At 40.0% G+C, this 24,693-nt stretch overlaps 1 protein-coding gene across 1 annotated transcript in view; it reads right to left on the bottom strand.

Moving 5' to 3' along the window:
* The window catches only part of PRDM15 (PR domain containing 15), a 34,521-nt gene that overhangs the window by 6,281 nt on the left and 3,547 nt on the right, over window positions 1–24,693 (bottom strand). The window contains exons 2-18 of the mRNA XM_009891375.1: window positions 23,720–23,813; window positions 19,706–19,859; window positions 18,600–18,852; window positions 14,564–14,662; window positions 13,555–13,779; window positions 12,742–12,877; window positions 11,494–11,672; window positions 10,761–10,855; window positions 9,732–9,819; window positions 8,085–8,252; window positions 6,764–6,858; window positions 5,523–5,654; window positions 4,446–4,580; window positions 2,317–2,480; window positions 1,782–1,861; window positions 1,064–1,183; window positions 193–324 (exon numbers count right to left, since the gene is read on the bottom strand). Coding sequence (XP_009889677.1) covers window positions 193–324; window positions 1,064–1,183; window positions 1,782–1,861; window positions 2,317–2,480; window positions 4,446–4,580; window positions 5,523–5,654; window positions 6,764–6,858; window positions 8,085–8,252; window positions 9,732–9,819; window positions 10,761–10,855; window positions 11,494–11,672; window positions 12,742–12,877; window positions 13,555–13,779; window positions 14,564–14,662; window positions 18,600–18,852; window positions 19,706–19,859; window positions 23,720–23,813 — 2,349 coding nt within the window. The remainder of the gene's footprint in view (window positions 1–192; window positions 325–1,063; window positions 1,184–1,781; window positions 1,862–2,316; window positions 2,481–4,445; window positions 4,581–5,522; window positions 5,655–6,763; window positions 6,859–8,084; window positions 8,253–9,731; window positions 9,820–10,760; window positions 10,856–11,493; window positions 11,673–12,741; window positions 12,878–13,554; window positions 13,780–14,563; window positions 14,663–18,599; window positions 18,853–19,705; window positions 19,860–23,719; window positions 23,814–24,693) is intronic.

The raw sequence follows: 24,693 nt of genomic DNA on the forward strand, positions 1-24,693 counted from the left end.
CAAACTATGCGTCTTAACTGTGTAACAGGTGGTCCTGGCTGATGAGAGCACAAAACATCACTTTTCAAAAAGCAGAATATGTATATTTTTTAATTAGTGTTCCTCATACTCTCTGACTATTCAAGAGAAGAGTTTTCTCAGGAAACATTTAACTGATTCAGTGCAACTTTTGTACATTTGTAGAGATCTCACCCGTGTGTCGTTTGTAATGCTTCAGCATGTTGACTTTCTGTGCAAATTTTCGGTGACACTCCTTGCATTCATATTCTTTAATCCCTTTGTGAAGTTTCATGTGGTGACGAAGTGCGTGTTTTGTCTTCATTCCTGTGAGACAAAAAGTACAGCATGACAATTAGTCCATTAGCTCCTACCTTCAGAGGAGAACTCAGGATGATCATGTTAGCCAAGAGCTCTAAGGTTATATCTGCTGTGTGTCTACAATTGCATAGTTTTAATTGTTTAGGTAGCAGTGCACATTATCATTATCATTATTATTATTATTTAATCCCAGGCAAAAGCTCTGGAAAACATCTGAGTAACCACCAAGGTAGAAGCAAAACAGCAGGAACAAGCAAAGACAAAATGTCATTAGAGATGTCAGACTTACTGCCTTCCACTAAAATACCAGTTTAGATTTGTTCAAGTTATAATGCAAACAATTCAAAAACTCAAAGCAACTTTGACTCTTAAGGCTCTTAGAGAGAGAAATTGCTCTATTTCTTAAGTCTGAAAACAGCCTAAAATGAAAAAAATTAACTTGCATTCACTTTTGTGCTGCAAATGCACTGGAACTCGGTCAGGCAAGCACTCCTCAATCCGACAAAAAGCAAATTTTATTAAAATCAGTTTTGTCTTACAGGCCATGAAACTGGATTGTATAAAATTAGGGGCAGTTTATGTAACTGTAAGGTTCCTGATTAATAGCGTTTCTACCTCTCAAAAATGCAGGATTTACAGCACTCTGAGGACCTTCCCAATATTCTAAGAATGGAAGTAGTTTTAATTCAGATATTCACCTGCTATTCAGTATCACAATTAATGGAAAACAAGGCATTAGACATACCTTTGCCACATTCTGCACACAAGTATTCTCGGATATTATCATGGACTCGCATATGTTCTTTTAACATGTCTTTTCTAGCAAATGATTTGCCACATTGCTCACAAGCATGACTTTTTACACCTTAAAAATAAATTTAAAAGACAACATAAACAAAAAAAATGTTAATGAAAAATGTGCATCTCCTAAAAACTGACTAAACTGGTGAATTAGAGGGCAACAGTCCACCTGTGTTGTCAACCACATCTTTCATGCATATTGTAGCCCAAACTAAATTAGAAGACTTTGGAGAGAGAGAAAAGATGGGTTTTTGTGTGAGATCTGAAAAAAAAAAGGATAAAGCCTGAGGCAGGAAAATACTGAATAGCATGAAATAATAATGAGCTGTTAAAAATGATTTTGCAATAGCAGTTTTCAGCCTGTGTAATGGGTGAGAGGTGGCATGGATAAGAATCTGGGGAAGAACAGAATACAGAATTAGGATTTTTAGCAGGTGAATCCGGCATCATATTAACTAGGAATCTGGATTGTGTGCCTAGACCAAGTATCTTCATTAATACTATTTGCTTATAGAAAACATGTCTACCCTAAAAGCATGAATATAACACTTATTGTAACTTACAGTAAAAACCTCTAACTTATTTCCTCCTGAAAAAAATAAGGACTGGCAATAGAAATTTCTTTTTAATATTGATGTAATAAAGAAACACAACATTTTTACCTGTATGTATAAGCTTATGTCTTTCCAGATTTCCTATACTGTTAAAAATTCTTCCACAGATTTCACATGGATGGATGTACCTGAAACCAAAGAGACCAAAACCTGTCCTTGTTTTCTTGAGACAGAGATGGTTTTTGGGCATCTCTGTCAGCAGCTGTATCTCATTTGGCAATACTTATTTTTATAAAAAGTTCCTTGAAACATAAATGCATTTTTAAAATGAGCCTTAAGAAACCCCTAAGTTCACTGCAAGCTTGCAGCAGTCTGGCATTGCTCAAATCAGTTTTTAGAAAATATTTACCAAAATCCCAGATTTATACTTTACAATGCCCAAACTGGGAGGCTGTTGACTAATCATCTGTGTGAAGTGAATCATTAGTGATATGTATATTTCAAGCTTTTAATAAACATTTTAACACTCATTATACAGTTTCAGATATTTTAGTACAGCCCAATTCTCTAAAAGCATCAGGTGGCAGAGCCACTGTTACTTCAAAAAAATAGCTCCTCTTATCAGTCCAACATGTCATCTTACTTCTGCACATTAGGATCAGGCAGGTTCTCCCGATGAATGACCATGTGTGCATGGTACGTTGCCTTCAACGCAAAACGTCGATTACAAATGCTACAGCCATAGCCCTTCTCCTTGTGTACGTCCATTATATGCTTCAGGTACTCCTTCCCTCTGCCGAAAGTCAACTGTGGAATGAGCCAATAGCGAATGAAAGGGGAAAAAAGTCCTTGGGAACAGCAAGAATCTAGTAACACATTACCAGGATCTAGAGTCAGAGCAAGTAGACATAAATAGGCTGTGTATCCCTAGATGAAATATCTGTGAAAGCTGGATTTACACCTGAACCTCTTTGGCTATTACAAGCACATTGCTACAGGACATCAGTTAACTCATTTGGAAAATTAGCTTGAGATGCTATCTCTGCTTCTCACACTGCACAACTACAGGACCTCCAATTATTTGTGCACTGAGGAACAGCTTTGAAGAAAACCACATCTAACCTCCACTATCTGTCAAAGCAAGGATGCCACAGATGGAAAAAATTGTCTTTTGGGCTCTATGGGTATGGTAAGCTCTAGTCTGCGTAGTAAGCTTTGGCACTAGCTCCAGAAGAGTTGGTATTTCTAAGCATTGCAGGGCAGTGATTCTAGCTCAGCTCCTGGAAGTGCTACAACTACGATAGACAGCTGCACCACTACTTAGCTCACTGGGCTGAGTATCCCTGTGTATGCATATATGCTCCAGCATATCAGGGCAAAGTGACATAACAACATGAACTTTTGCTCCAATTTTTTAACTAGTCAGGGTATTTCTGACAGCACTGCACAGCTTGGTGAAGATGTACTTTGGGATGAGAAAAAACTAAACAGAGAGATCCTTAAGAGCTCAGAAGAAATATTTGACTAAGACTTATTTGTATGTTGTTCTCCCCTAGGAATGCGTGAACAGATATTTTCAGCCAAAAAGCCTCCACATCTCATCACAGGTAACACTCATTTTCCACAGCTGCTGCCTTACACAACCGTTTATTTCACAAACACCTTCAAAAGCACCAAAAAAACCCAGCTTCCAAAAAGAGCTTTCTAATTTGAATGGCACAATTGCCCTCATTTGGAAGCATACAATTTTATATAGCTTATGTACCCATTAACTGTCAGGCGTTAAAATTACCACATTGAAAGCAAACACGTCATTAACTGCTGTGATACCACACCTTCTTATGCTTGCTGACATAAGCTTAAAATCAGTTTGGACTTAAAACCAGTTCACAGATAAGAACAGAAAACTGCATTAGTATTATCGCCATGTCTTTAAAATTAAGATAAGCTAAGCACTTTCACCACATTAAGTGTAGACTATGAAATAAGCTGTGATTTTCAGGGGCCAAGTCAGTGGCTTAACTACCAAAATTCCCCTGTCCCTATATCAGTTTGATCAGTTTTGCTGTTTTTATTACTTTTGCATGACACCTGCCCCAGCACAGTGTGCTCACCCAGTAAGGGCACAGAATCCAAACGGGCCATATGGACCCCATTCTTCCCCATTACTTCTTTACAAAATGGCAAAAAACATGCAGTAAGAGGTTTAAGAAGTCTTCCTTTCTCAGCTGAAAACTGAGCAAAGTATGTTCCAGCAGTACTTCTAATGCAATCCTCTTAGTAATAGAGTAGGCCAAGAATAAGCAGTCATACTGAACATAAGCAGCAGTCTTGAAATCCTCCAAGCTGGATATCCACTAGAGGACCGTTTGACCTCATCAAAATTAATCAATTTGTGGACTGTATAATTCAGAAGTGCTTCAACAATTTTAATATGCACATCATTAAAAGGTAGTGTAAGATTCGAATATTCCTTCATTGTTTCTTCCTCCAGTTTGGCTTGCTTGCCTCCTTGCACACAGGTAAGCATATGTATGTGTATTTCTCTTTTTAACTGTTTAGCATTCACCTTACAGAACACCACCTGAAGACTTAGGGAATAGCATCACTTTGTAGATTAGAGGTAACAAGCACGGCAGAAGACAGCAGACCTGTGGACTGGCCTTCTCTTTGTGAACCCTGAATGTTATTTAAAATTCTGGATGATTTATAGACATCCCCACTTCCTCCACCCATCCCAAAACAAGTTAATTTGAAAGAATTTAAAGCTACCTGGCACCTTTTGCAGCTATACTTGTGAGGCTCAGAATCTGCACTTTCATCAGAGTTGTCATCGTTTTCCTCTGATGAGATTCCAATTTTTCCAATGAACTCTTCTCTTTGGTGATCATCCATTAGTGCTATGTCCTGTGTAGGATGAGAAAGAATACTCTGTTTTAATAGATTAAACTTGTACTTCAAAAGGCAACACCTAGTCTGTTTTTGTTGCCAAGCAGTCCGCCTTGCATTAATAATTGCTGTAACATTATTTCGTTCAATTCAGGTAAACAAAGTTCCTCTGTCCATAACTGAACAAGGAACAACTGTTTATCCAACAAGTAATACTCAAATTTTTGTGTATAAAAGGAACCTCAATGTAAACAGAGACTCAACCGGTACAGTATTACATCCATAAAAACATCTTTATGAGCACCATTGAGTGATACAATTCCCTTTCAATTCAATTCCTTACAATTCAGTGTTAGCCTAGTTACGTCAAAATAACCTGGGTCTGATTAAGCACTATTAATCGGGGTTTTTTTTGTGATTTGGAACATTCTGATAAAACCAGGTAAGGCACTCAATACACAGGCAATTACACTGGCATATACAAGAGAATCGCAATCACCAGCATGGAGAGGGCAGGAACAATTAGTTCTCATTTGTTTTTTTTCCCCACAAAGAGAGGGGATGACAGTAACCCCCTAGCCCAACCAAATTACAACAGGAACAATACATCCATCTGCAGCCTTCCTGTTAAGTCGTTCTCCCTGCTTTAAACTGAGCAACCTCCTCTGCGATTCATCCGAGGTCAGAGAGGTGTTTTTTCCATAGCGTTCAGAACAGTGTTCTGCAGTGGCAGCTGAAATAATTTCAAATATACACATACTCTGTAGCAATGCAGATGTAGAATAGAGCCATGGGTAAATCAGAGCACAATTCATGCTAAGCTGCTGTAGAAACATCACTGTACAGGGTACATAATCACAGTTGTGTTGCCAGTGGCCATAAGAGTCTCAACATATATATTGATATATTGATTTGTCTGCTAAGTAAAATGCCTTTTCTAATAAATTATTAACACAATACCTTAAAATGGACATGAATATGATCTCTCAACACATCCACCCTGAAAAATTTACGTCCACAGATTTCACAAGTGTATTTCTTGTCTCCGTGTGTTAAAAGGTGTTTGTTCATATTGCTCCTACATGAAAATACCTAAAAGAAAAGAAGGAAGGAAGCAATTTTGTATCATGCCCAGCAGGGCTACAGTTCTTTGCAAATTATCCAGTGGATAGCACAGAACATATTTACTGTCCTGTTTTATTCATTCTGGCAGAAACATGTAGGGGCTCCTGTTACCCAGCCAGCAGGCTACCCCAGAAACTGCTAGCACAGCAAAATGCAGGAGTACAGTTCCAAGGAACTGACTGAAATTGGCTGCTCATCAGAGATGGACATCCAAAAAAGCTGCAGCAAAATTACATAGGGTAGATTTAGAAATATTTAGACAGTGTCTTTTGAATCATGAACATATGTGAAAAGACATATCCACAAAATCTACCTTCATTGATACGTAACATATCCAAGGGATCAAAACCAAAGGTCTACACACCAACTTAAGAGTTACTTGAGTACATCTTGCGCCATGAATCATTAAACATTTATAAAATCCCTAGTTAAACCCACAGTCTTTGTACCTGTGATAACTACTTAAGATCATGAGTGTTAAACACCCAAATGCAACAGTGCCATGACTACACCATGAATTCACTTTTATTTCTAATAGAAAATGACTCCAAATGCACACAGTCAACTCCAGCTGTTTACATTCCAGCAGAAAAACTTCACTCTAAATAACATAAGCCATGAGATTGCACTGACAGACACTGTGGCCATCTTGCACTCTACATTGTGCTACATCTCATGAATAAAAGTCTAGTCTCAACTTCAGTTTTGTTCTTATCTTTGTCCTAACAGCACCCACTATCCCTGGCCACAGTGGGCTTGGATATACAATGGAGCTAACGCAGCTTAAAAAGTAATGTCTCAGCTGGGCAACAGGGCTTGCTGGTAACTGACTGTGTGCCTGTCCGAGTTGTGAGCTAATCTGACTTGGCAGGTACCTCAGTGCATTTACCTCAACCTTTTAGCAGGCTGTATGCCTATTCAGGTAGGCTGTTATTGTGGTTTAATACACGTGTGGTAATTTGTTATGCCATAGTAACTAGTTTGGAGGTGCTGGGTTGAGGTGCACCGTACCCCTGCAGCATCCTTGGAGCTACAATGCAGAGCTTCACATGGCACACGCTGGCAAAGACGCCTACCTTCCCACACACGGGGCATCCCGAAGGCTCCTTCTTGTAGCGAACCATGTTTTCTGTGCTGTGCTCAAAGTCTTCTCTTTTCACACGCCTCACCCCTTAACAGAATAGTTCCCATCAAAAAACAAAACAAAAAAATAAACCATGGTTTTCCACTCCAATCTGCATGCCCTTTCAGGTGAATACTGTAAAGAAGAGTGAAACACTGGGAAGAGCCTCAATGCAGAATTTAATTGCTAACAAAAGGATAATTTCTAAATTAAAATGGCATCTTAAGAATATAAAAGCAGTCTGCCAAAATGATGTATTTTGGCTTATTGGTTATTACACCAATTGTAAAGTGTCTGAAAGCAGACATTTCTTGTCAACACCAAGAAACAGGCAGATCTAGTGTGCCTTGGCACTTCAGTCAGATATCTGGCCCAGAAATTCCCCCTCACAGTCCTAAGAAGAGAGGGAACTATCCAGTGTCATCTTTACTGCTCAGTGAGGATTTCAGACCTCTTTCTCAGCTACTTTCAGGATGGAAGAGGGCTGCTGTTCTGTGAAAGCTAAACACAAGAAGCCTTGCCATTGCCATTCAACTCCTTGTCCTCTAGCTGTCCTCTAGTTCATGACACAAAGGTCTGAATCACAAGAGCAGTCAGTGACGGTTGGCTACCCCAAAGCACCAAATTAGATAATCTGTCTGCTTTTTTTAAAATCACCTCTCATCTTATCATATATATTGCTAGAGGCATTGTAATACATATTTTGGCAATCTACCATCACCCAAGGTTTTCCCGAGTCTCTGAGTACCTATAACATCCTTAGATGTTTGAGATTTTGAACAGCAAATTCTTACAATCTCATCTTCATAAATTCTCTAGGTTTTGAAAAGTCGTCACTTTCAGTCGTACATTGTAAGTTAATTCTCTGCCTTCAAATTTTCAAGTTACCACACTTTTCTTTTTAAAAAAGAAAGAATAGAATTCAAAGAAAGAAAAAAATATAATTAGAATCAGCTAGAAAATGAGACATCTAAACTACTGCGTAATAACAAAAGCAACTTTCACATGACTGTTAATAGCACTGGATCAAATCATGTGAGGCTGAAAAAAAAGGTAGGTTCTCCTAAAAAGTTTTTCATAGAATTAGACAACTCCCCTCCAGGATCCGTTAATATTATTTTTAATAAATGTCACATTTTGCTGAAACATCAGGTAACTGACAAAAAAATGACAGCTACCATCCAGAAGAATCTACTGTGCAATCATTTCCTTAACCTTCCCATCTCTATTGCTGTTTCAAGAGTAATAATTAGGTTCATCTGCACTATACTTACCTTCCAAGTGTCGTCTTTGATGGTCTAGCATGACATCCTTCCGGTAGAACATCTTATTGCAGATTTCACATGCAAACTTCTTATCCCCATGCTTTTTCTTGTGTTTTGAAAGATTACTGTTTGTAGAAAAGAATCTGAAACACATCTCACACTGGAATGTCTTGTCATCTGTAAGCAAGAGAAACCATTCAGCTCTTTACAGATGAAAGCAGGTTTTGTATATTTGTGAGACAGGTAGTTCTTTTGTTAGACCTGAGTTTTAACATATAATCCATCATTATATGGATTGAGGAGGGAAATGCAAAAGCATGTATTTTTCTTCTACTTTAAAATTTGTCTTCCCATTAAAAAGATAATAAACATCAAACAACCCGTTGAGTTTATTTTTGCTCCCTATGAGTTTAAACATCACTGGAATGCACTGGAGGACACTTCTTTAAAGGCAATAAATATACATGATGCTAACTTAAAGAGTGACTCTTGCATCATAACTTCCTCACATGGTATATTTCCATTGTGGTCTAGCATACATTAAAATAATGTTTGGAGTGGATTCTGTTACAGTTGATTCAGATTTTAATGTTGGTAAAATCACTGCACATACAGCAACACAACATCACATGAACAGCTGTGTCTAAGTGCCAGAATACTTCTGCCAGTACTGGTTCCTAATACCAGCCAGTACTGAATATTCCAGAAAAAAAAAATATAAAATCTCCAGACCATTACAGGCCTACAGGGAATTTTTCTTGTATTCAGTAATTGAGACTTTTTTGGAACATGAAAGCACGGTCCTGTAGATGGACTCTCCAATGCTACAGCAATTACAAAGAAGTAACAGTTTGATGCATTGAAGAGTAGAGCAAAAACTGCTGATTGTTTTGGTAATAGTCAGCTCAGAGAGAAAATGAGCTGCTGCCTTTGAATAAACAGAATACTGAGGTTACTTGGCATTACTTTCCATTCTTACTAAGGCTGAGTTTTTATACAAGTTGTACCCTCAGAAAGGAAATGAGAAAACCTACTTTGAATGGTGCTGTAAGGGGCAATTAACCAGGTGATTCTGAACTGACAGTTATCATGGGTCCATAAAAGTAATCATGACGTCATTTTCCAAGCATAAGATTACTCAGCATAAATAATATGAGTAACCACAAGGGATGGCTATGGGAGAAAAGAACAGGTTCTAGTGATACCAAGAAAAAAATACCTAGAGAGACTACTCCAAGTCTAAAGAGTGAAAGCATGAAAAAGAAAACTGTAACACCAGAAAACTGGCCCCTCTTTCAGTTCCTCTGTTTCAGAGACATGAGGTGAAACGTAAGTTTCAGAAGAGAAAGTAAAAGAGAGACGGTGACAGGGTATCTGTGAATATACAAATGAAATACCAGTGAGAATAATAGGTGAACAGGACATACCAAAAATAGCAATACATAAGTGGATGTGTGGCTCTACAGATTACTGTCTCTACTTTTCTTATCACAGCAATAAGGGAGGGAGGAAGGAGAGGGGCAGGTTGCTTGTGATGATGAAAAAGAATCTAAATGCTTACTCTCCCTTTATAATTACTATATTGAGATGGATTTGCAGACATCCCCACAAAATGGAGTAGAGATGACACGAAGCAGAATGGTTAGCCATTCTCACCTGTCCTGCAGTTATGGAATTCCAATGCACTCTCTATCCGAAAGGCCTTTTCACATGTGGTGCACTTGTATCTGTACTCACTGTCAACCTGAGGATTGCAAACAGTAAATGTTTAAGCAGGGAAAAAGCCAAGTCATGTCTGACAGGGAAATCCTAAATCTCAACTACTTTTTCTGTTTCTGTCTTTTCCAATTTTTCTTCCTTCAACAGAATATTTAAATATGCATTGATGCAAAACTCTGATGCTATATCATCCTGCCATGTTCCTACATCTGAACTCTATATGAAAAAAACCACCAAACAAACTAGACCATGCATCTGTGTGCATGTAACAGTCTTCCTGGTAACTCCCAGTCCTACACAGAGAATTTTTGAGAAGCAAGATATAATCTGACTCATCCTCCAGCTCCAGAACAGATGCCAACAATTTCAGAGCTTAGGACCTTGATGCCGAACAGCAATGGAAATATTCACTGATAAGGCCCCATTACAAGGATGTTCAATATTGATACGGGAGCAGCACTGAAAGGCTCTCCCCAACAGGCATAGTGCTGCTACTGTAAGCACTGTGCATTTACACATGTGTGCACAGCCCTTAATGACACAGCCTTTACCCAGGGAGTTCACACATTAAATGATGCTGTAGGTGGGGATAAATGAAATAGGACAAGCAAACAAGACTGGAACAATCCTACTTAATACCATAAACTAAAGTCAGACCTCACCTCTGTATCATGCAGGTTCCCAGCTAACTCCAGTTTGTCTTACTGTAACTGATGCCTCAAAACAACTTTCTAAAGCAAATCCAGACACAAAAAAGGACTTGTACGCTCAAAAACACGTCCACACTTTCCAAATTCATCAGCTGTTCTAACAGAAGATGTTATCTCTCCCTATCAGTCCTGTCTCACTTATTCACATGGATAGCCGCTCAACTATAATTGACCCAAGCTCCCCAGGTAGCACCTGAAAGCTCACTGTACATTTTCACCCAATCTGAGAAAGAGCCTGCTAGTCATTTCCACTCACTTCGTTCCTGCTGTGCTTGTATGAAACATGCTGCTTCAAGCTCTCTTTACGGCTGAACAGCTTTGCGCATTCCTCACATTTAAATAGTTTGTCACCTGAGGGGATCAATCAAGATAAAATAGAAGAAAGAAAGTAGTCAGTGACTGATAATAACCAACCCCAGGGAAGACAGGGGAAAAAAAAGCACAAACAACTGCAAACAAACAGGCTAGTGATGAGAAACTTTAGTAATTCAGGAGATCCAAATAGTGGATTTTAACCTTTGCCCAACAATTTTGATAACAATTTGATTTGGTTCCCCCACCCTTTTTCAGTTTTTATTTTTCACAGAATCCTTAGAAGTAGGTCACGTACCCCTGGAACTCCAGATCACAAGCTAAAAAACACTCAGCTGATATTTACACAGCAATGTTACGCATGTGACTGTGAAGGTTGGGGGCGATATATATGTATACATTTAAAGGGAAGAACAGTTTTGGAAAAAACATCACATCCTCACACCCATTTAAAATAGGTACCTAAATTCAAATTTTAAGTACTCCAACTTTCAACTATTATCTTCTCATGCTTCAACCTGCAAAACTAAAGGAGATCTCTAGAGAGAGTTAAAAAAAAAAAAAAGACTGCTATTAAAATTATGTATCCCAATATCTAAGAATAGCTCTTCTTTTACTCAAAGATGGAACCACCAAGAGACAAAATCAATACACAAGTGAGGCAAAATCAAACCCACCATGAGAACGGATGTGCCTGCTGAGGTTGCTGCTGTTCTGGAAGATCTTACTGCAGATACTGCATTGATAGACTCGCTTGTGCTCCCCAAGTTGTTTTATCAGCTTCCGCCGTATACCATGTCTACTGGAGAGAATTAAACTTCTTTTGAGGGACATGGTGTTTTGGTGATGAGCAAACCTACTGGATTAGAGAAAGAAAGGCAGGGACTGAAAGGTATCCCACAGGTTGCAAGAAAGAGTCCCACCAGCTGGCAAAAGCTGGAGGAGTGTTATGCTCAGCTTCTGGCAGGAGAGGGGGGCCAGGAGCTTCCTTGTTGCCAAGGCACCCTCTGGACCACCCCCTGGAAGCAGTAGATGTCAGAGCCCAACTCCCTCCAAATTATCTTCACCCAGCACATATGAGGAAAAAAGCAGCAGCCACCAGCCTCAGAGATTCTCTCTGCAGGCCCCTCAGAGGAACATAAAGGATCTGTTCTGCTTATCCTCTGAAAACGTTAGTGCTATTTCAGCTTGGAAAGCTTGGCAGTTCACATGCAAAAGGCATATATGATAAGAGGGCAGCAGGGCACCACGAGGCAGCAAGGTTCTATTTCCCAGCACAACCACCTGCTAGAATGCATTTTTGATGGCTCTGTGTCTGCTAAGGACTTCATTATATAGCTTTACTAGCTGAATTTGAAAAATCAAGTGCTTTATTATACAAAAAGTAATTAAAAACGCCAATTTTACCAAGACAAAAAGACATAAAAGAATCTGAATGAATCACATGATGTTTAAGAGTCTCCCTGAGATTCTATGTGACTGAAATTTTCCCCTCCTAGTACAGAAATCAACGTGAAGTCATTCATGAGTTAAGATGACAAGCAAGACTGAATAATAATGGTTAGCGTAATTTTTTTAGCAAACATCTTTTTGTCTGTTTTACCACCAACATTCCACAGGAGTAATATTTCACCTTGTAGCTGCTGGAGGCTTTTGGAATCACACTGAATAAAAGCAGTACCACGATGGAAAATGAAATTCTCGTGCTTTATGGTCCAAAATCCTACCACAAATATTTCAGCATCTGTGCACCATCCTCCAGTGCACAAGCCATCTTTGTGGCATTCAAAGTGAGCTCTTCTAGCAGTAGCAGCATCACACTAATAAAAAAGAGCATCTGTAGGCGCAGAAGTTGAGCAGAGCTGTTACATGCTACATGATCTTAATTAATCCTAAGAGGAAATTCTGCATCCCAGAGCACTTACTTTGTTACTGAATTAATGCTATTTGTGGTGCCGGGCATCCTTCCTAAAACAAATTCCATAATTCTCTCTTCTGTAGCTGAAGGCAGGGCTACCTCTTCTGGTGGGACCTCAGTTACAACTTCAGCCACATGTTCCTCTGCAAACATATAAAAATACAGTGTTAATGTGGACAGCTAAAAATAAAACCTCAAATGCGGGAATTTGCTTTTGTGATGAGATGTGGCACTGAACGTATTACTTGTCCATGACAAATAATGGATTGCTAACGAGTAGGTAGCACCTGCAAGATAGAGAAAGTGGCTACTGAATGACAAGTAAGATGTAGCCAACATCTCTTATGGAGGCGTAATTTCTTACCTTTCCAACTTATTACTAAGGGGTCAGTTGATTATGCATCATGAAATTTCCTCCTAGAACTTCCCTTAAAGGAAGGTAAGGCCCTGAAAAAAACCCTTTGCAAGAATAAACCTTAAGGTAGAGAGAGGCAAGTATCTCCTCTTCAGAGGAAGATGCTTTGTCTCCCATTCCTTCTTGCAGAAAGCTAGGCAGGTCTCTCATAACGACTATCATGTGTTTCTCTGGATCTCCCTGTTACTACAACCGTCAGAGAAGAAGGCAGGTAATCTAAGTGTAGGTGCTGCATAGACAAAGACCTCAGAGATAATTATCAAGGTTTGTAAATAGTCTGCTTTAGTGATCTAACTAAAAACCTCCATCTTGTCTCTGTGCTATTTTTTAAGCCTTTCTGAGAAGGCATCAATACAGACATATAAGAGGATATGTGCTCAGCATTTTCTCAATTTTTTTTTCTACCTGCAGAATCTTTATCTTCAATAACAACTAGAGGTATTTCTGCTTTTGCTGTTTTGGGCTTTCTTCCCCGCCTGGCCTTCCTCCTTGACTCTGTACTGGCACTGGCTGCATCACAAATCACTGGCTGATCCACAGGGGGAGGCTCCGCAGCTTTCTCTGTAACAGTCTCATCTTGGCTGGTTTGGGGGGCACCTTTAGCTTGTTCCAGGTGACTCAGCAAGTGCTCTGGGTGGATGGGAAAGAACAAGAGAGGAAGGAGGAAAGAAACTGTCATGAAATACTCAAAGGGATGCATCCAGCTGAAGCCTATCTATTCGGTCAACCTCACTTACCAGGGACTCACTTCAAGTAATTTCAAAAGTGGTCACAATACCTTCCTAAATAAAAGCATACAGTCTATTAAACATTGCAACAATTACTCACAGGGACTGATTTTTTTGAGAGATTTGTTAGATTTCACTGGAAAAAGGCTGTGCCCCCTGATAATGGGAACGTTTTTCCAAATGCCCAAGTTATTTAGTGACCTAAGTCCCCTTTTCATAAATGATTCATCAAACGGTCAGAGCTCTTAAATATTATAAGTTCATTTGAAAACTGCATAAAATAGCTGCAAATGAAATGCAGAAAAAAAATTTGTATTTAATTACCTTTACTAAATCTGTGCCATCAATACCAGGACAGACAATATCACTAAGTATAAGCCGGCATTGCTAACCTTATACACTGCTCATGCAGTTCACCATCCTTCATATTCCTAACATTCACATGTCATTTCTAGACAACAGTTTTACTTCTAGATTCAACATCACAGTTTGCCCAGAGGTTGACCATTGCCATATCCAAAATGTCACTGTTTTATCTTCCCCGCTACTCTTAAATAACACAGAAATTCAGACCTTTATCTTACTGCATCATGGATGGGGTATGGCTTCACAGTGTCCTGCTCTGGAAGAGCAGAATTCTCCTGATGCTTCTCAGTACTCTCTCATGAATTGCTAGCACTTCTTACCTGTCAGCAGCTGAGGCTCCTGGAAAGCAGATGAACACACTTTACACGTCCACTGGTTGGGCTCTGCTTCTGCAGCTCCACTGCCTTCTGGAGCATTCACTAAATCACAACAAGAAGAAATACTGAAAAGCTTTGAAAACAGGAAACTGGTAAATTCCTGTAGCTTTGTTTATCTTGCAGTAACTCCCTGAGTATCACAAGTTACAATATAAGCAGTAAGTGGCCCATAGGAGGGACGCCGGGGCCACTTCAGGATCTTCCAAACAGGAACACTTGAAACATCAGAACCAATGAGAAGTCAGAACAGAAACTAAATTATGCCAGGGGAGAATATCAGTGCTCTTGTAAAGTTTTGAGAGTCCCTTTATCACTTTCTAAAGAGCTGTAATTATCAAAGGCACAATATAAAGCCATTTTTAGCACCTTTAAAACCAGGGTTACCAGTGGTCTTCGGGGTCAGCTGAAGACAGAAGCAGGAGAAGCCTCCTTGCTCTCTGTGAAGAGCATTGCAGAGTAAGAACATTCGGATTAACAGAAGTAAGGGTGAGGACAAAAAAAAAAAAAATGGTTTTGAGCAGTATCATTAATTAGGTATGCTATGAAAACATCATATTCGTGTTTTAATTAACTTATCAGCTCACGTCAGATAAAGAAAGTAAAGAAGAAATTAGGAGGAAAACAGAACTGGAATGGGGAAAAAAAAAAAGGAAAGAGGAAAACAGTTACTCTGTTCTTAGTCCATTGTCTTTAAGGCCTTGGATGATATGTCTGAATTTGTCAAGAGGATCTGATAAATCTGGATCGGTTCAGAGATTTGTTTGGTACACATGAAGCTGAATATTCCACAGTCTACAATACTTCCCCAGAGGAGGAGGATGACACTGAAATTAGGTTAAGTGAATGGCAGCACAGGGGATTCAAACTGTGCCTCAGTTTCTGTCACAGAGTTCCTGTATGACTGTAAGCAAGTCAGTTTGTCTCTCTCTGCCTGAAGACCCCATCTGTAACGGGACAATAAACTTACTTCCTCCTTTTCACTGTTGGCTCTTAAACCAAAATAAAAGATTCTCTGGGCAGAGGTTGTTCCCTGCTACAAATTACATTCAACATTCTGCACTACAGAGGTGTGATCTCATCCATGCTGTAATAAATTAATAAAAAATGACTAGACAATTCAGCAACAGAAATCCCTTCTTCACAGACTACATAGAGAACTTCTTAGCTTGACAGCTCTGCCCGGAAGGCCAAAACCAGCAAACCTAAATCCCAAGATTCTAGATAACTTAAAAAAAAAAAAAAAAAGTCAGATTTGTAAGCAACAGATAAGCTACTGTATCTGTCTCATGAAGTTGCAGGCTAGTAAAACTGAAAAAGCATTATTCGCAAAACTGAAGTCTGTCTTGGAAAATTGTTCCTGACTCTGCACTTCCCTTGCTCCTTAGCTGCCTCAAGCAGTAAACCTAGAAACTCTAGTTGTGCATTGGTTTGCCAGGAAGAGTCAGGTCCTGTTTAGGTTTCCACTTCTTCAGGCTTCCAGGGCAGCTGCAGGGCAACCTAGCTGACTTGGAAGCACAGATCTGTCAGCTGGCAACTGCTTTGTACAACATGAGGCAAACAGTCAGAATCAAAATAGGCATATTTTGTTTTGGAAACACCAAAACACTACATCAGTGAGAACACTTTAGGTTTCTCAAAGTATAATAGGCAGCATTTTGTTTCTATTGAAGTTGGACCTTCAGACAGTAGGATGAAGTATGTAGGAGGCGCTGTTCAAATTTTTTCATATTTTCTCCTCCTCCCCCCAGGAAAATCAGTGATGCCAAACTGAAAGACAACTCCCCAGTCAACTTCACATTTTAGCTGTGACACTATCCAAGTTAAATGAATGGATCTTCTGATGAATTGCTCTGTACACATTTGCAACAACTCTCCTCCCTTTCTTCTGGCTACTTTCAGTATTAGTAAGCAAAATTTAGCAAAGTAACCCTTTCAAAGACCAGACCCAGAACGGTTTTCTTTTGATCCTGATCTCTACAGTACATACTCTGAGCTTCCTCTTAGACATGGCAATTTGTGTTAAGTGGGTTCTTAATTTCATTGTTCCACTTATCAGAGACTACGGGGCAGGGCATTGCTTCATAATCAACTTTGGGGTCCGAGTTCCTATGACACCACTAGTTATTTCCTGAGCCATATGTTCTTTGCCAAGAGTATCTGTATTGCTTATAAGTTTATCTAAATTGAGTTCCTGTAATCTAGAACAGTCTGAACTGTAATAGGCTTCTGGTATTACTATAATTTGGGGATGGCCAGTGTTCTTGTCATTTCCAAACAGCACCGTTCTTACATTCACTCACAGTCTCATGTTTTCTTCTCGAATCGGATCATTTGAACTAGAATACTTTGCAGAGAGTCTGAAGATTTCTTTGGAATAGCCACCACTCCAACACTAGCCATCTTTAAAGTCAGAAGTCACTGTAGTTTTCATGAAAATCATCTGCCTAAAGGTTTATCGGCCCCTCTGTCACTTTTTAACCTGCATACGTATTTTAAGCACCATGCCCATGAAAATAAAAAGAAATCCAGACTTTATAATCCTCTCTAAATTAACATTTGCTGAAAGTTAAAGAACCATAATATCTGCATAGAAGTAGTACACCTAACAGCTCTTTAGATCTATACTTGTCCTCTATCTCCCCTAAAAATTCCGTAATTTTGCATACCTGCTGGATCAGCTGCTGGTATGCTGGATTTCTTATTTTTTTTATGGGGGAAGACAGCAGATGAAGGTTTTGAAGAGATTTTATTCCCTTCTTTATCAGATTCCATCACTACCAAGCACATATCTGCAAAGAGGAAAAACAGTTCCTTTTCTTTACTTTCCAAACCCTTTGATTCTCTTGCTCTGTGCCAAGGGCAGTAACCATAGTCAGAAAGTTTTGCCCTATAGCACAACTGCAAAAAACATTCTCATGTAAAATCCTAAACAGAGCATTCTTATGCCCCAATCTCATATAACGTGATTTCATATTCTGGAGTGTATAGTTAAAGTGCTGAACAAACAAAAGTAGGATGTAACTAAACAATATTTTTAAATACCCATACGCACACAAAAATGCACGAACAGGTTAAATTAAAGAGGAAAAAGATGAAACCTCTCAGTTAATACCAACTGGAAACATCTCAGAATGCAGAAACCTGTTAACTGCAATGATCCAGTTGTAGCACTTAAGACTGTGCTTACCATCAAGATCAGTCATAAAGCAAGCGCATGGCAATGGCCTCTCCCCAAGCCATTTGTCACCCCAAATTATACTCAGTGTAGCAGTAATACTATTCAGGGACTACTCCCAACTCAAGAGTGGAAAGAAAATGCCCTTGCAATGCTAAAGGATCATGCCTTTTAGCTGCAGAAATACAAAAGTAGAAGAAAATGAAGAGGCAGAAGAACAGAAGATTTCTGGCAATTCTAATTCAGATTCTAAAAAGTCTGCTGCCTTTCTTTGCCAATGCACAAGCAATCATGTGGAACGGCAGTTGACTCTTGAGCTTATCTTATTCTAGTAGGTCCTATGTAAAGCTGCATAAGACAAAAGTAGTTTTTTAGAACTGTATAACAGTTCTGAGCAAAACCAAAACATTTTCACTACAACTGAAAAAGAACAGCTTCTTTAGCAAATCTGCATATACATTTAGACTTACGCTGCATTTAGGTTCCTTTGCTCTTCTACCCAGAAATATCTTTGATGCAACCACCAGTTCATTAGTTAAGAACTATTTATCCAGTTTGTTCACTCTGAAGAGGCTGAATCATCAACTAGGCCATGTGTTTTCAAAAACTCAGATGTATCATGGTGATATATCATGCTTCCTTCTTGTAGGGCAACCATGTACGCAGGTTAGCCTGAGTCTAAAGGCTAACAAACCCAGGGTCAGACCCTATTTGATAAACAGCACTGTCAACTACAGCAGTAGGGGACTATTAGCCCCTATCAGGACCGGGCCCTTAGGAAGGAAAAAAGGCCCCCACACATACCATTGGCAACACTAGTGACCTGCTTCAGCACTGGCTTTTCCATTTTTTTGCCGTAAAAAGCTGCATACCACACTCGCAGCTCAGTTCCTGGTGGGATGTCCCGGGAGGTGGTGAAGTAAATATCATTGTCTTGCTGGAACGCAGTTAAGTTTTGATGCTCATATTTGGTGGCAGGTCGCACCATCATCATCCAGTTGCAATCATCTTCATTTGAGGTGTCAAAATACACCAGGGGCCTACCCTTCTGGAACACCTGCCATGCATAATATGTATATAATAAAACCATAACAAACAATACAAAGTTAAGAAGAATTTTTATTTTCTGCTTTTGGCTTCTATTCAATGTACATCACAGACAAAGCAAGCCTCAACACTTGCATCAGACATGTTTCATGTATCAGTCATATCTTCAGATGAGTAAGTCTGAGACAGACAACCAGGGGCAGGATGGGAACAAACTGAACTTCTATCCTCATAATTCTTGCTATAGCCACCAGTTTCTCACAAAATTTGAATGACTGAATACAGGAGAATGGAGGGGAATCCAAACAGTACCGATCAGCCCAAGTCACACTTCTAAATCTTTACTTCTGAGTTAGGTATTACTGAAAACTAAGACTAAATTAAATTTTTATTGTAGCATTTTTTCCTACCAAAACTTGTCAAGATAAGAATACAACAAATGCAGGACAGAAAAAAAAAAATTTATTCTGCATGTTCCATAAACCTCACGCCTATGTTGCTCATTAAGTAAATACAATCAAAATGAAGAGACTCATTTAAACTACTGAAATGAACTGCCATAGTCATTGTCCTTCTCGTATCATCACATGCAGAAGGTGAAACCCAAGCAGTTTTGCTGACTTTATCCTAGCCCTATCCGCTAAAAGGATGTTCACTTCAAACATGCAGAATGAGCCTCTAGTTTGGCTCTTCTGTATCTTGCCCAGAGAATCCTTGTTTAGCTAGTCTGTTACAGGGCATGCCTAAATGATGTCCCAAATGACCCCCCTAGACACATTCTTTTTCCCATAGTGTTAGATAGCATAAATCCATCATGGGTAAAACTGACTCCTTGTTATTGCTTTTCATGTGCCATGTCTTACCTTCAGGGGAAAAACGGATTCTTTTTCCAGCTTGGCAACTCGCTTAGATTCAAATGGGCCAAACTGGGTACGTTTCACTAGCTGAGTCAGAGCAAACACTCCTTCAGTCCCATCTTCCAATTGTCTTATCTCCAAATTAGAAGGCAGAGATGATCTAAAAATTGAAGAGAGAATTGAGAAAAAAACCCAAACAGTTACATATGGCACAACACTGCAGGAACCCATGGATGAAAGAAGTCAACATATATTTGTCCAGTCTCTAGTGGCAGCAAAGTTTTCTGATCAAAATATCCTAACTTCTATGAGGATTTATAAATAAACAGAGAAGAACAACTACCAGCAGTGGAGGAGGGCCAAATCAGTGATCACTTCATAAAGCTCGACCCATGCAAGTCCAGGGATCTGACAGGCTGCACCTGAGAGTGCTGACAGACCAGTCCAATACCATAGTAAGGCTACTTTCTATTGTCTTGGAAAGATCATAGGCATCAGGGGAGGTCCCTGATGTCTGAAGAAAGGCAAATGTTGCACTCATCTTCAAAAAAGGCCAAAAGGATGATACGAGGAACCACAGGTTGGTCCGCCTCACTTCAGTCTCTGGGAAAATCATGGAACAAGACCTTTTGGGAGACATTTATGGGCACATGAGCGGGTGACTGGAAACAGTCAGCATGGATTGATTAAGGCAACTCATGACTGACAAACTGCCTTCCCAGATAAAATGACCAGGTTTGTGGATGAGGGAAGAGCAGTGGATGTCATTTCGCTTGACTTTAGTAAGGCTTTCAACACTATCTCTGTATCCAAGTTGGGATGTTACAGTCTGGATGGGTACACAACTACTGGAGAAAATAACTTGTTGTGCGGTCAGGCCTAGAGGGTCATGATCAATGGTATTCCACCTAGAGGCCACAACAACTGGAGTACCACAGAGGTCTGTGCTGGGACCTGTACTGTTCAACATCTTTATTAATGACCTAGAAGGGGCAATCGAGAGCACTGTCATCCAGTTTGCAGATGATGCTAACTGGGGGACACAGTTCATATGTCTGAGGGCAGGACTGCTATCCAGAGGAACCTGGCTAGCTTGGAGAGATACACCAACAGGAACCACATGAAATTCCAAGGACAAATGCAAAGTCCTGCACCTGGGAAGAAAGAAAAACCCCAGCCAGTACCATCACCAGGGAGAAAGACCCTGGGGGTGGCAGTGGGCAGCAAGCAGGACACAATGCTGTAACATGTCCCAGCAGCAAATGGGGCCAAACGCATCCTGGATGGTACGAACACAAGAAGCCAACAGACCGAGGCAAGCAATTGCCCCCCTCTGCTCTGCACTTGCTAGATCCTGTCTATCTATTGCCTCCTGTTTCAGGCTCCCAATATGGGAAATATATAGACAACTGTGGCAAGCTCAGGGGAGGACCACCAGGATGGTCAGGGGGTAGTACTCTACTCTTCACAGCTAGTCACCCTGTGAAGAGAGGCTGGGGAAGCAGAGCTTGATCAGCCTGGGGAAGAGATGGCTGTGGGGGCCTAAACAGCCACATGTGCATACCTACAGGGATGTCCTTGAGATGGAGGAGTCAGGTTCTTCCCAGGGGATTGTGACAAGAGCACAAGAGACAATATGCACAAAAATGAAAAACGAGCAGTTCAGCCTAGATGTTAGTTCTGAATGGAATACCCTGAGACCTCTTCCAAAATGAATTATCCTATGACTCTACAAATCTTTGGTTATGATCATGCTTATTTTAAAAAATAACCTACATCCTTCCCCAAATTAACACCTTATATACTTATGAAAATCATAGCCCTCAAGATGAAAGCCCTGGAAGTTTCCCTTCTGTATTCCAGCTCCCTCATTACAAACATTGATATACTGATCACAAGTGTTTCTGTGCTCCCAGCCTTCCCCATTTACCAAACAAGCTTCTGAGAAGAACTATATGTAGTAAATATTGTTACTAAATATAATGCACAGAGAACATCTTCCAAAAAAATCACATGACTGGAACCACCATATTGGTTTTATGGACACCAAATGCAACCCTGTTTTTTCAGGTCTGTGCTAACGGATGAAAAGCTTAAAGTAATCAGACAGGCTACTGACTACTCTACAGAAGTTGACACTGGCAGATCCGCTTCCCTGTCTAGATGAAGAGAAATACAAAAAGATTGCAATCACAGTGACAAGCAAATGAATTGAAAGAATACTTCCATTTTTAATAACAGAATACGCAATGTTAGAGACAGTGAAGTTCAGGAGATGTTTCTTTATACTTCTTTTCTAACCACAAAGCATTTTTTCAGTAGGACAAAGGAAACAACAACTATGTGGTTAAGCAACTAGACTGGCTTTTAAGATTCATATTCAGTTTGTGGTTAAACTTGCCCTCAACCTCAGACAACTCGTTCTCTCAGCTACTGTTCCCCAGATGCAAAATAAAGGCTGCAATTATATTTCTTCTTTCCCTTTCTTATCTTAGCTGTTTTCAGCTGTAAACTCTTCAGGAAAATAAATACATTTTTCTGTAACATGGCCATTTTTAAATTCTGCTTTCAAGTCCACTATCCATCAGCCCAGACTTCCACTAGGAAAAACTTAGCATCTGAATGTCAAAAAAAGGCTGAAAACTAGTGCCTGCACCATATTTGCAAATGTTCACAGCCAGAACATCTGGACACTATGGTAATTCTCCACTGTACAAACAAATAAGAGCATTAAATTGCAAGGCAAAAGAAGAAAAAAAGATAAAAGGTAAGAAATAATAGTTTAACTTATTCAATCTGCTTAGTACAAGCTAGAGACTTACTGCACTGCCCAGTTTCCATGTGTAAGAAAAGCAGCTCCATCACCAGTTTCTATTATTCCTATGGGCATTCTGAAATTACCCTCAAGAACAAAGCCCCTCTAGAGTCAGGGTTATTAAGACTGTAGTCCTCACTAACACTTGCTGCAGGAGATCATCCATGGCGCGTTTCCAGGCACAGGAAGGCAGTGCCTGGCAGGAGTTTCAGGGAGCTTCCTTTCCTGGGAAGGCCCCAAAAACCAGCTTAAGGCTCCTGCACACATGCAGCCAGTGTACACTGAGGGACACCAAGAGCATCCTCCCCAGGCAGAGAGGGGTCACAGCACCTGTGCAGCAGACCCAGCACATTCTGTATTTGTTACAAAATGATTCTGGGAATACACAGTATGGCTTACATAGCCAGCATGTGTTAGGCCTGCTGCCCACGTGCTCATGTTTTCTGTTCGCGACTTCCCAAGAAGAAATATGGAAGCCCTAAGTGTATTATATAATACGTGAAGCCACTTGAAATCTCTTCTCCTTTTAGATTTGTACTGCATCTTCACAATAGTTGTTTCTTTTCCTTAGCCTTACATTTTTCATCTTAATATGAATTTTGCTGCAATGCCTAATTGCCTTTCTCTGTAAAAATCACTACTCAGCGTTTTTTTCTCCTAACTAGATTTAGTCTATTTGTTTCTTTTGGGAAACATGACTGTTTCTGCTGTGCTATCACAGATTTTCTGACAGAAGCATTACCCCTAATAATTCGTAAAGACTCACAATAATGCGAACAATTTGTTTTGCTTCTCTGTGGAGGAACTACAGAGGTTATACCAAGCAGGAGGACACAACCGTTCATATGAATGAGAAATCCTCACACACTTCTCTGAAACTATTACGGTACATCTGAGGAGGGGAAAAAGTTGCAGGTACTTGACCAGGCCAGAAGTCATCACCCTACCTGGCACTATCTAGCCTTTTGCCAGAAACCTCAGCAAAGAAGCCATGTCCTGATGAATGGCAAGTTACTTTTTGGCTTCAATTCAGTAGAGCACTTCAGTGTATGCATCAATTTTTCTATTTAATCAAGGCCATGTGCTTTTCACAGATTGAGACTTCACTTTTCAGCTGTCATTGTGACACCCATTAAACAGAAAATATGCTTTAAAGAACTAACGTGGGTCTTGGGTTAGTCAGAACTAACACAAACGTTCCTTACCTTGCCCTGCTCAATACAAAGGAGTCTTTCACTGTCACCACTGGGCCCAGTTCAGGACACTCTGAATCATGGTATAGCCCACAGTCGTCGCACCCTGCAAGGAAGCAGACAGCATACAGAAAGGCTGATGGAAAACACTTCTGTAAGACAGCCGCCTCCTTTCTTCAAGAGCCAAATACAAAATTTAGCACCAGGCAAAATGCATACATATAGAGGCAGACATTTATTTATATTGCTTAAAAGAACATGTGTAATTGAACATCAAGTTGATAACTGGCACCTGTGTAGGTGAGATAACACACACCATGATGAGTACTACCGGATAATTGTTTAAATTCTCTCTCAAAGGAAAATAATTGCCTTACATCCACAGTAAATATTCTGCTTAAAGATGGTGTTATTCTTCAGATAAAGTGCGCTGTAACATCTAGCAGCTAAAGAAAACCACATTACTACCTCAATCAGAACCTAGGCTTTTAGAACCAGCTTGGGTAGCACGGACTCTTTAGTGACAGGAGGCATAAGCCCAGTAGCAGCACTGGCATGGGGCCTCACTGGCACGCTGTGGGAGCCCAGCTCTGCCTGCAGGAGCACCTGGTCTGCTTATGCTCCTCACGCACAGCGCAGGGAGAGATACCTCCAAGATACCTTCTGGTGCCTTTCCAAACAAGTCAGCTGGCTGCACAATACTCTTTGGCCACCTCTTAATTCACTGTCAGCTTATGTAAATTAACTTATAGTTTAAGTGGCTGTAAATTACCCAGAACTGAATGGTTCCTAAGAAAAAAATTACAGACCAGGATAATTTGAGGCTTTCTAAAATAAGCCAATTTAACTGGATTTCAAACGCATATACATTGCTCCACTGTGAAAAATAGCTGTGAAACTGCCCTGCCTGGTCAGCTGCTGACACAGCTTAAGAAGAGATCATTGCACAGGGGTTATATTCCCATAGTGCAATTTCCATCTGAGCT

Source organism: Charadrius vociferus, unplaced genomic scaffold (assembly GCF_000708025.1).
Source record: "Charadrius vociferus isolate BGI_N301 unplaced genomic scaffold, ASM70802v2 scaffold298, whole genome shotgun sequence".
Taxonomy (NCBI): domain Eukaryota; kingdom Metazoa; phylum Chordata; class Aves; order Charadriiformes; family Charadriidae; genus Charadrius; species Charadrius vociferus.